The sequence below is a fragment of the Zalophus californianus genome, chromosome 2 (assembly GCF_009762305.2).
Source record: "Zalophus californianus isolate mZalCal1 chromosome 2, mZalCal1.pri.v2, whole genome shotgun sequence".
Lineage (NCBI taxonomy): Eukaryota > Metazoa > Chordata > Mammalia > Carnivora > Otariidae > Zalophus > Zalophus californianus.
This window is the reverse complement of record NC_045596.1, coordinates 121,948,760-121,961,110: the sequence shown is the minus strand read 5'-3', so window position 1 is coordinate 121,961,110 and position 12,351 is coordinate 121,948,760. Positions and strand designations below refer to the sequence as shown.

Sequence of the window (12,351 nt, the reverse complement as noted above, 5' to 3'; positions counted from 1 at the left end):
TGATGACCAGCCTGGGACTTTGAGGATGGCGTCCCAGAGGAGGCGACGTAAGAGCTGAGGGCTCGAGGAGTGGGTGAAGCGAGACGTGGGGGATGGGCATTGTAGGCCAGAGGAGCTCCTGTGTAAAGGCCTAGTCGGGGGGGGGGGGGGGCGGTGATGGGGAGCAGCACAGGCATTCCTCCAGGCTGGAGCATGGAGGCAGGAGAGGGGAGGAGCATGACATATAGAGATATAGAGGGATGGGGGCCAGGTCAGGAGGGTCCTCGTGCACTGCACTTAGGGGTCTCCCCTGGGTCACAGACTCCTGAGGAGTTTGACAGAATCAGATTTTGTGCTCATTCTGGCCACAGAGCGGAAAAGAGCTTAGAGAGGACACACCTAAAGTCAGAGAGACTGGTGTGGAGATAGCGTGGGAATGCCGTTGAGAGCTGACTGGTCTGAAGGAAGCTTATGGGGAGTAGGTGTGAGTGGTCACAGGGACGCCCAGGAAGTCACTTCGTGCAGGGTTAGGTCACCTCCCACTCGTGGCATGCCTCGCCCTTTCACAGAGCAGGTCATCAGCTCTAGAGTGCCGACTGAAGGAGTGAACGATCGAGTGAGTTGTTTGACAAGTTAGTGAAGAGGATGAGACGGGGGGAGCACAACATAGGCTTCTGGAATAAGAGCAATCCTGGTGTTCTGACTTGACTTGAAGATCACATTTTGCCCAATTCATGACCAAGTGGCAGAAATCACTGTGTGCTGAGTGCAGGGGCTCCTACAGGTTCCTAACCTCACTCTCTTGAATTTTGCGTCATCATCCTGATAGTGATGGCAACGTGGCAAAGATGCCCTAGAACTGACATATTGAACTGTGATGGCCACTGGAGCATGGAACGTTCGAACGTGGAAAAGTTAACTCTCACTCAGCTTCTCCCAGCTTCTTTCTACACTGACCTTCGAGGACATGAAAACGCAGACTGGAAGCTCTCTCCTGGGGGGTGGGGCGGGGGGAGGACTGAAAGGAAAGCAGGGAAAAAGAAAGATGGAAAGATACAGATAAATAGGAGATTGAAAAGAAACCCTAATAATTGGAGAGGAAAGTAGAAATCAAATGATTGAAAAGTAAGGTGGATTTTAAGACTGAGGGAAGATAAAGATTCCCGAAACAAATAACATATGACTTGAATCACTGGGGTCCCCCTTCCCTCACCAAGTGATTGAGCTGTGCATCCTCCCCAGGAAAGGAACAAGCAAGGATATGTGACAGGGACTTGGGTCCTAATCCCTGGAAGCTAGGCTTTTTTTCCTCCCTGTTATATTATGTTCAATCATATTTTTAACATTAGTTGCTTCGAGTGCTAGTGATAGGAAATTTGATTAACGATTAACGAGGAGGTATTGCAGGCACGTAAAGTGAGGAGAAATCCCTATTTAATTCATCAAACGTCTGTAGCAGCTTCTAGTCATCACGGATCCCTTCTCTTTGTGTAGCAAGGTGAGTAACTGTAATACAAGGCAAAGGAAGGAAAGCGCCTGTAACCGCCAGGGTCAGTCAGGAAAACTGAAAGCGCTCTTTCAGCGTAGGAAAGATTAAACAGTGTCAGAAAACTGAAAGGGGGAAAGGAGGCGGTGAGGGCAAAAAGGAGTAAAACCGCAGGAAGTAGCAAGAGCTAGGGGAACAAAGGGAAGTTGGGGTTCTCAGAGACTAGGAGCTTGGAGGAGGAAATGGGGGCTCAGGCATCTTAGGAGGGGCACAGCGAGCTATCAGCTGGAGCCAACTATTGCTGCCACTGCCCCCTGAAGGTGCTGTTATTCGTAGGACCCCACGTACCTCCTCCTCCAGCCTTCCTCTAGTGCCCCTGCTGGCAGAAGCATCCAGGGAGTGGGCAGACAAGGAGGGGTGGTGTTCTCAGAGCCCCAGCCCCAGCCCCTTCCCTGAGCAGCATACATACAGAAGAGTGCGTTTGAAGTTGAGACCCAAGAGCTGGAGAACCAGCACAGGGCCAGAAGAGAACATCACACAAATTGGAATGAGGGTCCAAAGAAGGTAGAAGGTCACTTGTCCACTGAAAGCTTCTTGACAGTAGAGACTTGGCTTCATCTTTCCGTCTGTGTGCCCTAGACACTTCTGGGGGCGTCCTAGCAATCACTTAGCTCCTTAAGCATATGAAGTCACAGGAACATCCTGGTATGGGTGGCCAGGGAGCTCGATGCAGACTTCTGTGTCTAGAAGTGCTTCTGGGAAGCATCCAAGAGGAAGGAGTTCCAAAAGAACCTCTGGACAAGAAAGTTTTTTGCGCACCACAAAGCTGCATTTCTGCTTAATGAAGCTGCAATCCCTGTGGCACTTTGACCTGAAGACCTCCGAGACCTTGAACCTTCCCTGGCACAGAGGGCTAGAAATGCAGGTTGTGTGGGTTGCAGTTCAGACCCCACCACCTGGGACAGTTTCCTGACCCTGAGGTCCGTTTCCTCATCAGTAACGTGGTGTGAACACTAGTTTTCACCAGCCTCCCAGGGTTATCGTAAGGCTTCCTTCATTCATGGGGGAGCACTTGGGCAGCACGTGACATCTAGTAAGCCCTCATGGCATACTAACAACGATGGGCATCATTATTGCTAGCTGCATGTACCTAATTCCCCACACTAAGGTGAATCTGTGCTGTGGCTTACCTTGAGACACCTTGTCTCTCTTGCAGCCAATTTCTGGTTACTGAGCCCACTTCAGCTTGCTGAGGGATGACAGAGCCCGAGTCTTCGCCAAGAAAGGGTAGCTTGAGTGATTTAGCCCAGCAGCCATGGTCCTTGAACGCTGGGTCAGAAACCCCTGCTGCCATCACTTTCAGGGACAAGTATCTCCATATTCCTACCATTTGCTTCCTTCAGCCCCACTTTTACTCCACCCCCATCCCCGCGCTCCTGAGCGTCATCCCTTTGCGCCAAATAACCTCTCCTGGAAACAGGAGGAGAACGCTCAGCTCTTCTTTTCTCATCACGATAACTTCCCAGGTTCATAATATCAGATGCTGCTCTTCGACTGTCCATTGATTAAGTCTATTATTTTTAAAAAGAAAGCTCTTTTGTTTTTTATATTGGTGAGAAGACAGAAAGTGCAAAAATCTAAACATGTACTTTCCAAGCTTTGAGAGAGATTGTTGGGGACGAGTTAAGTGTTTTCAGTTTATGGCAATGATTTGTGAGGCTATGAAAAAGAAAGCGGCTATGAAATACATTTTTGCATAAAGGTTTGAAATTTATTAGAAGGTAAAAATAATTGAAAAAGCAGAGCTTTCCTCAGTGGGTTATAATAAAAAGTTATTTATGTGCCATCAGTGTGCATGTTTAGGAGCTTGGGTCCTTCTCAGAGGCTGTTCTCAAAGAAACAAGAAGGAAGCTAAGCTATTAAAGCTATTCCGTTGAAAAAGCTGACATACATACACAGTAATTCTGACAACTGGGCCATATTAAAACAATTGGTAATAATAGTCAAATTGCCTGTGTCTGATTTCTCTTATAAAAGCTTAATAGGTACACACTGTAGGCAGCTGTTTACAAAATCTGCAGACCTTGCCCTTGGTATAATAGAATGGTAGACTCGGGAAGTAGTAGTCATTTACCTGAGTTCCATTAAGACCTTCACTGTGGGGTTTAAACATTCAGCCCTAATCTTAGAATTCACCTGCCATATAATATCTCATAAAGTGCTTTGAGATCGTTGGCCAAAAGAGAAGGCACAAAGCCTCTATTAATGTTCATTTAGCGGAAGTGCCCTCCCACTTACAATGGTATATATCATATATTATCTTACCATATCCTTTCAGTTCTCAAAAGTGAACTTTGGGATGTGAAATGATGCCAGACAGGCGTCCAGCAGACTGTTTCACGACAAAGCAAGAAAAGATCCATTTTTGAATCTCCGCTTTACTCATATTTTTCAGCCTTCTGAGAAGCAACTCTTCTCTCCTCTCCTTGGTAGACAGCCTGCTAATTTGCAGTGGGAATTATTGGTGCCTTTGAACACTGACCACCTTTTCAGTTTCATCTGTTCTGGGTAGAGCTTAGAGTTTTAGGTAGTGAAAGGAAGACGGAAAGATTTAATGAGTCTTTTGAGACATTCCCTAGGAACACGTTCAGGGGGAAAGATGGTAATGACCTAGTCCAGAGTTCCAGTTTTAATGGAGTGTCTTTAGTTTGAGGACAGACTGAATTTGCCTCTAGATTTTCTGTCTTCTTTGTTCATCAGGAATTCCAATGCTGAAGATCGTGTTTGCAGGCCACGAGCACCTCTCCCTAATATCTGTGCCCTTGCTCATATACCACCCAGTTCAGATCCTTCTGGGAAGTGTGTTGGTGCCAACAATAAAGTCTTGGATGGTGTCAAGGCAGAAGGTGAGACTCTGGAAAGATCTCATTTGAATCCTAATCAGACTGAAATGCTATTTCCGAATCTTAGCCATGCATATACTTTAACTTTTGCTAGCATACCCTCATCCTCAAGTACATACTTTCTTAACCAATCACGATAATAATGACGCATTGATCCATTTCAATTTGAAAAGGAGGACTGAGGGTTACATGGTTTATATTGTTATGAAAGTGCAACTATACCTAAAATGCAGTTTTGAAAAGCTTTTTTAAAAAAAATCCGCTCACAATGGCGGACATATTGCAATGGGGTATACTCAAAATATCCTCCCCTCCTCTCAGGTATACACGTTCTTTCCCCCACCCCGTCTTCCCTGCCTGTCCTGATTTCACATGCCTTTCTAAATCCGGGAGCACCTGGCTTTATCTAAAATGTCTACTTTATTTTTAATTTTCCAGACACCTAGTAACTTCTTTGCACAGTGAAACTATGTGTTGGAGCATTTAAAAAGTTTAAATAACATAGGAGCCCACACAATGTCAATTTCACCATGCTTAGCTCAGAATCTTGTAACTCATTCGATATCTATAGATTTGCTTTCCTAAATTATCAGCCGAAATAAAATCCAGGTGATTCATACAGAGTTTCGATGCTGTGTGTACCATCGGAGCACCCGGCGGGCTGTGGGCTGGCTCCTTCTCAGTGGCACGGATGTTACAGGACTGCCCCGAGCCTGGGCACAAGGCAGCAGCTGTTACCAGGAGAAGAGTGGGAGAAAGAGACAGCCAGTGGCAGGGGCGTGCCCGGTGTGGTGTCCTTAGCATCCTGAAAATGGAATAGCCGCACTACCACCTATTGAGCTCTGTGTGTGCGAAGCACATCCCCATCTTCCCCTGGTTCTGAGCGTGGGCCTTGAGCCAGCCTGCGAGCTCAGCCACCTCCTCTCTAGGTGACCCTGGCCACCTTATTTCACTTCTCTGTGCCTCAGACTCACGATAATATCCGCTCCTCAGAGTTACAGAGGCTCCTCTGGCAGGGGTTTGATGAAAGCTAGCTGCTGTAATTATCACTGTTGTTGTTGTTCATTACTGTCTACAACACTGCAGCCAGTGCAGCTGTCGCCCCTGGACAGCTTAGGAAGGAGGCCCGGGGAGTCGAGCAACTTGTCCGAGGTTACGTGGGGTGGGTTAGTCAGTTATAGAATGAGGACTACAACCCTGGTCTGTTTGGTCCCCCAAACCTTTCCCTGATACCACAAGGACACTCGAGACAGAAATACAACATTGTTTTTAGAAGGAGTGTCCTAGGTCCCCGGGATCCTACCTGAACAGGTTAGCCCACCCAGCACCTTCATTTATTTTTCCACTTACCAGAATGGTAGCGATTACCATTCCTTACTGGGTACCACTCTGGGCTCCAGTCCGCCCACTCAACAACTGGTAGAGGAGCGGTTTAGTACCTTTTTATTTCTATTACTATTTAGCCCTTTTGAAAACTTCCATTTATATCTGTCGATGTATATGCGCATTGGTCAGCATTGGTACACATAAATTTTGACAAAGAATGAAGAAAAGTATTTAAAAATCCTAATATTCTATCAAAAATATGCAGTTGTAGTGAACAACAAATTAAACAGAATGAAATTTGTCTTCTGCATGCTTAAAAGCAGAGTGACAGAAGCATTTCCAAAAGGGAGGCTAAATTGGACAATGCTGTTCATTCTCCTTTTGCACAGAAACCACTCCAAACCTGGGAGGTGTTGGCTGCCTTAGAATAATCCAGAAAGTGTGGAGTATTTGCCCATCCCATTTGCCCACAAAAATAAATACAAACTGTCAATCATAAGGGTATCCATGAGTATCTCTTCTGCTTTACAAATAGGACTGATTGAGACCCATGACCACCCTCCAGTGTACAGCGGGACAGTATGAGTAGCCAGATGGGGCTGGAGAAATGACAAAGTCCACTAGCTAGTGAGGTGGGCAGGTGGACTTGTTTGTGTCCAGAGGTTTGGATTGTTGGTTATGTAATGCTCTCGGGGTGGGTGGGCTTCGTCTTCCTTCTAGTAGCATAAATTATCTGGTGTTGATTGATGCTTTCATTTTGTTCATAGATACTGTCCAGCTCTGAACATCATGTTGTCCTTTCTTATAGGGAGTGAAGTTGACGAGGCCAACAGTATAAGAAGGGAGGCACTCATTATGCAGCGATGTATATATGTACAGGATTGTACATACAAACAGTTCTGAAGACTTGTACTTGTGAATGTTGTTTCGATGCATATTTTATTTTTTTACACAAAAATATGATATAACAGTTTAAGTGCCTTAAAATGTATTTGACAGGAGTGTTATTTCCAAAACCTACTTTGTAGGTTACTGCCAGGGGTGGTACCATATTTTGGAGTGGTTTAATTTTTTTTTTCCAAACACAGGAAACCATGATCGTGACAAAAAGCAAACATGCTTTCCTCTTACCACCTTTGGTGCAATACAACCCTTCACTAGTTACTGTGCTATTTGAAATGAGGTCACACCATCAGGAAAATCCCTTCTGATGACAGTGAAAATTTCCAAAGTTTTATTCATGAATACTTTGATTTACTCTGTGATTCTTTGTTTCTACAACTGTGACATGTCTCTTCCTTATCAACTCAGCAGGGGTCATGGATTGCATAGATGCAGAAAGGCATAAGTTATCTGCATTTCTTGACATCATTTTTTAGACATTCCTTCAGATAGTTTCCACACAGAAATTCCTCAGTCCCATTATAAGAGATTGTGGTGTTATATGTCTTAAATTTATTATAAGCTGCTTCAAAGAAAGAGCCTGATGTTTGAGTTATAAGTAAGTGAAGTTTTGAGGTAAACTACAGGACATGTATTCAGGATTTTTAAAATTATGTTTCATTTATTTTCCCTTTTTCTGCCATAATTTCCTTCTTAACTGTTTTCCAGCACACTTGCAAACTCCTAACAGCCAAATGTGAGATGTAAAAATGTTACAGTCAGTTTGAGAACAGCAACAGTTAATGATGGATTATATTCACATTCCACAACTGAGACCAAAATTTTTTCTTGTTACACAGATGTCTGAGCACAAATTGCCCCTTTTAGCCAGAAGCAGCCTGTTCCATCCTTGAATTAAGCACACTTAAAGGCATTTGAGACGAGTTATTAATGAAAATTTCCTTGGCAGATTTGACAAATGTTTGCAACAATTTCTTAAAATTAAATCATATTTGTTCTTATGAATAAATAAAAATATAAAGGTCATGGACACAAACAAATGTTACATATACACATTCTGTCTAGCCAGATGGAAAGAAAAATGGGCACAGAAAATGCAAAAACATTCATTAACCAAAAGATCAAATAAAACAAGTCCCCAGTTGGGCATCAGCTTTCAAAGGAGAATTCAATCTTGGCTTCCACTGTGGCTGGACGAACTTTCACTGGACCCAAATAGAGAAGAAAGCGATACAGAGAATTAAAGGACACTGTTCCTCTGTTTCCTGCCCAGCATTCTGTCACGTCCTCTCTGCATGTCCTCTCTTGATTTGACAGACAGTATTGGCATCCTGGGTCACACTGATGCTGACTCTGTGGTCAGCAACAGAAAAGATCCTTCCTTAGAAACTTACCAGGTTTATCAGTAGCGTAAATTCACATTATCATCACAACCCGGTCTCATCTCGTGTTCCTTCTGACCATTTCAATATTACTGAACCTCATAAATTTTACAAGAGTTATCCTCAGTGTAAATTTTAAGGCTAGTACAAGACTCTGCAAAAATCTGTGGTGAACAGGCTGTTTGTCAAGAATTTCACTTATATCTAAAACTCCAGTAATTTCGGTGCTCACAAATGGAGCACAGAAAGGTTTTCATGTTTTGTTCCTACAAGTTTCTTGGAATTTCAGAGGCAGTGGGGTTTGTCTGTCTGAGCTATAAAAATCTTTCTCCCTAGCATTAGAATACTGATTTTTTCTCCCCAACTTATCTACCTCTATTGTCTAACACCTACAGTAGGTGTGATTATGGGATAAGGTTCAACTGAAAATGCTGTAACGTGCTTTAAAAAATATGTTTTGTTTTCAAATAATCTCTACATAGTGCATTTTGGTGGCTTTAGTGATACGTTTATGCCTATTTCTTTTTTTACACAGACACTGTGGCGTATTTTTCCATAAAGAATTAAAAAATAAAATCAAAATTTATTTGTAAGTCATGCTTATTGGGATTTAATTATTCACCTCAAAATATTTTATTATTGTGTTATGCACTGTCAGGCTATCCATTTATGCATTTTTTCTGTCTAAATGTATTTATGAAGGAAATACATTAGATCATATTTATGTTTACTCATTTTTCCACTTGTTTTTTTTTAAGTGGTTCTTACGAAATTTGATTTTTTTAAATGGGTGATAATGTTAATCTTTTCATGTGTTCTTTTCAAGTTTTAAATTCTGTATTTTTTAAAAATTCCCTATTCTGTTTAAAACTAACACACCTCTGGCTAATGTTCAGTGTTTGTTTATGCTAAATACCAAATTTTTACAAAAGGATTGGTGAAATAATAAAGTGGATTATTTATGATGAATGGAAGATGGAAATAATTCTATGATTAAACAAAGAGATGTTTCAGAAATCACAAGAGAACCTGTGGCTTATTTTTAACCTGGTTTCAGATGCACTCATAATGCTTTCCAAGTCTCTCTTGATTTCTCTTTGTTCATTCTGGTACTATTATATCATTTGTGCTTAAAAACACATAAGCTTCATAAACGTCCAGGTATCCATGTCATCAATACCTCCACCATGGTATCACGTTGAAATCCAAAATTCGCCCTTGCTTTTTGGTTAGAGTTGTTTTCTCTGCAACAGGATTGAGAACCAAAAGAGAAACATACCCAACAGGAGGGGCCAAATTTAAGTGATCTGAATTTTAGGCACCCTTGTCATATTTTCAAGGGATAGAAAAGACAGAGCCTTGGAACACCTTTTCCAAGCACAGTGTTTCTTTATGAGCACCTTACCTTGTGTAGAATTCCATATTTGTGTCTTCTTCTTTGGCTGTCTTCCTGGCTTAGCAATCCTCTTCTCCCTGGCAGGCTGTTGGAAATGCCATCCCCTCGACGAGGCTTTCCTGCCCGCCCCCGCAACCCCAAGCCAGCACCAGACTTGTGACATACCCTTAGAACTTGTCCTTCAAGTTCTGAAACCTTTGCCTCATCTAATCATGACGTTGCATATGTCACCTACAGTGTAGCCCGCATTTCTGTTTCTCTGCAGTGCCTAGCACAGTGCCTGGCTCAGAGCGGTAACCAAAAAATGCATGTCAATTTTCTCGAGTGTGATCTTAATAAGTAGGACATGAACCTTCAAAATTATGAGAGAGCACTTCCCCACATATAGATCACTACTAATTTACAAGGAAGACTGACTTCTTTACTGCTGTTCCTATCTGAATAAGACTGGAGCTGCATCGTGCTACTCAGAGAAATGCATTACTTCATAGTGGTGTAAATATGAACTCTCCAAGGTGACATTGCAGGTGTGAAAAGCAAACAACTTTAATCTTCTCTGCTCTGACAGCACAGTAAACCCTCAATAATTCAGGCTAAATCAGGTTGGGTCAGTCGGAATTAGTGACTACTTTATATGCATAAAAAATAAAGAGTTTCCCTTGTAGAAGTTTTAACATACTACAAAGAGTAGATACAGATTATTATGATTATTATCCTATCATTGGTTTGTATATAGACATAAATGAAAAGTCTTATAAGAGTGTATTCTCTCTAGCAAGCCAACTCATCTTATTTACACTAGAGGACAGTTTCTCAAATGTGAGTAAAATAGAACCTCATTCAAAGGGGAAAAAAAATTACTCGTAGACCCTGGGAAACTCATCTACAGAGCCAATTCTGAGAAACTGCATTAAATAGTAAATGACCGTCACTAACGATCCATCGGGGCCCACGTGCTTGTGGACACAGGCGAGGACACGACCCATGAAATCACAGCACCATTCTGAGTCATAGATCGTCCCCTGGATGATTTCAACAACTCAGAAATTCCAGACCGCCCAGGGTTTCTATGAGACAGGGCCTTAGAGTCCGTGGACAGGAAAAGACAACACACTGAAGAGCTCGATCCTGGCCTCAACCATACACATGGATCATTCCCTCCACTATTCCAGATGTGAAATCCTTACAACATGGTTGATTTGTACTCACTGCTGGAAGTTCTAGAGTCTGACTCTGGGTGTTCACAGAGAGCACCGTTGTCAGTGTGGTGTCCTGGGCTGGTTTTGCCAACGTGCTAAAAGCTCGTCCTGTATCTTTTCCACCAATACGTGTTCACCATGACTTCCTACCCTGGGCCCTGCTCCACTAGCATCTCACGTGTGGTGTGTTCTGACAGTGCCCTTGCCCCACAGCCATACCTGGGAAGTCCCATGCGTGTTGAAGATGGAGCAAAATACCATTTTATCGCTCACCTCTCTGCTTACGAAGCCAAAGAGAGTTGTGTGACATCCTAGATTTGTTACTAGGATCAAATGAGATAATTCCCGCAAACAGCTTGTCACAGCGCCTGCCACTTGGCAAGAACTCAATTAGCGGCAGCCATTATCATTGCCCAACAACGGATGGGACCTGGGTAAACCACGCTGGATGTGTAGAGTCAGGTGTCAGGCTCAGTTCTGCATGACTTCTAATTATGCAAAAGACCTATTACAAAGTCCATTAAATGTCACTAATCAAGTCAGGAGGTGACCAGGGCATGAGTCTTACTTCATCAGTTAATGAAGATACCTGACTCTGAATTTCAAGATGGTTGCAGCAATCCCTGTCTTCCAGCAGGGATAGGAAGCCCTCCCAGCCCACCATTGCTATCTGGGTCATGCCTTTTTCTGCCTACTCCCAAGAACTCCAAGCAGAAACTTTGCCCAGTTTCCCCCAAAGCCCTGAGTCTGGCTAAGAACCATCTGATAAAGCAGTTGACAGATAGAGCTGCCCCCATATTGATTCCGATTGACTAATGCCTACCTGGGATGAGTTCCGATTCGGGGGGTGCTCCCAGAGCAGGCACTGTGGTCACAACCCGCTCAGAGGGCCCTTCCTTGAGCTCCCCGCATCCAGGCTGAAACGTTCCCCTTCCGCTCAGTTGAGTGCCACCGTGGTCCTGGCGTGGCTGGCTGTCCATTACACATGCCCCTTTTCCACTCACCCCTTGAAGGTTAACATTTCCAGGAATTCCGGCGTCCGATTTTTCTTCCCATCCCCCACCCCCTGCTTTTCCCAGGGCCTTTCCCACTGTCCGAGCATCAGCCACCTTCTGTAAACCAGCAAGAGCTCCCAGATCGGTAGCTCTGAGTGCACATCTGACTACATTTGGACATCCCCACGTGGGTATCCTCAAGGCACCTCCAACCCCATACCCCTGAAGAAAAGCCAGCCATCTCTTCCTTTCCTTCCCTCCACTCAGTCCTTCCCAAGCCCACCTCCTATGTTGCCACAGCAATCCGGCCTGGTGACCCACCCCCCTAGACCTTCACCTCTCCCTTTTCATCTTCACTGGTCACCAAATTCTCTTGATCCTATTGCAAATCCTCTCCTTAATCTCCACCTTCCTCACCCCACTGCCACTGTCTTAAAATACCTTAAAAATGTTATTTTTTTCCTCCAGTAATACCTTTCTCCAATCCAGGGCACATTTATCAATCTCCTGCCATGTTCCAAGTGCTCTGCTAAATGCTTTACATGACTTAACCCCACTTAATCCTTAAGACAATTTTGACATTGGTGTGATTATTCCCATTTTACAGATTAGAAAGTGGAGGTTCCAAGAAACTGAGTTCCAGGTGCCACAGCTCATAAGTGGTGAAGCCTGGGTTGCCTCCTGGGTTGCTGACACAGCCAGCACCTCTGTGCTAATGACTCCCCATTTTCAGGGTCCCACCACAGCCCCCACCGCCATGAGACACAATCATCGGTTATTAC

General features: G+C 43.8%; 1 protein-coding gene across 9 annotated transcripts in view; it reads left to right on the top strand.

The window, feature by feature from the left end:
- Positions 1-12,351, top strand: part of SLC10A7 (solute carrier family 10 member 7) — a 282,178-nt gene that overhangs the window by 248,182 nt on the left and 21,645 nt on the right. For 2 of the 9 annotated variants that reach the window (XM_027598358.2, XM_027598357.2), the window contains exons 11-12: positions 4,201-4,371; positions 6,503-8,993. The exons of 2 other annotated variants lie outside the window; for them this stretch is intronic. In XM_027598358.2, the coding sequence (XP_027454159.1) occupies positions 4,201-4,371; positions 6,503-6,597 (266 nt within the window). In that variant the 3' untranslated portion in view covers positions 6,598-8,993. Of the gene's footprint in view, positions 1-4,200; positions 4,372-6,461; positions 8,994-12,351 lie in introns of those variants that run through there. 5 more of the 9 variants (XM_027598363.2, XM_027598362.2, XM_027598360.1 and 2 more) reach the window with 4 other exon arrangements.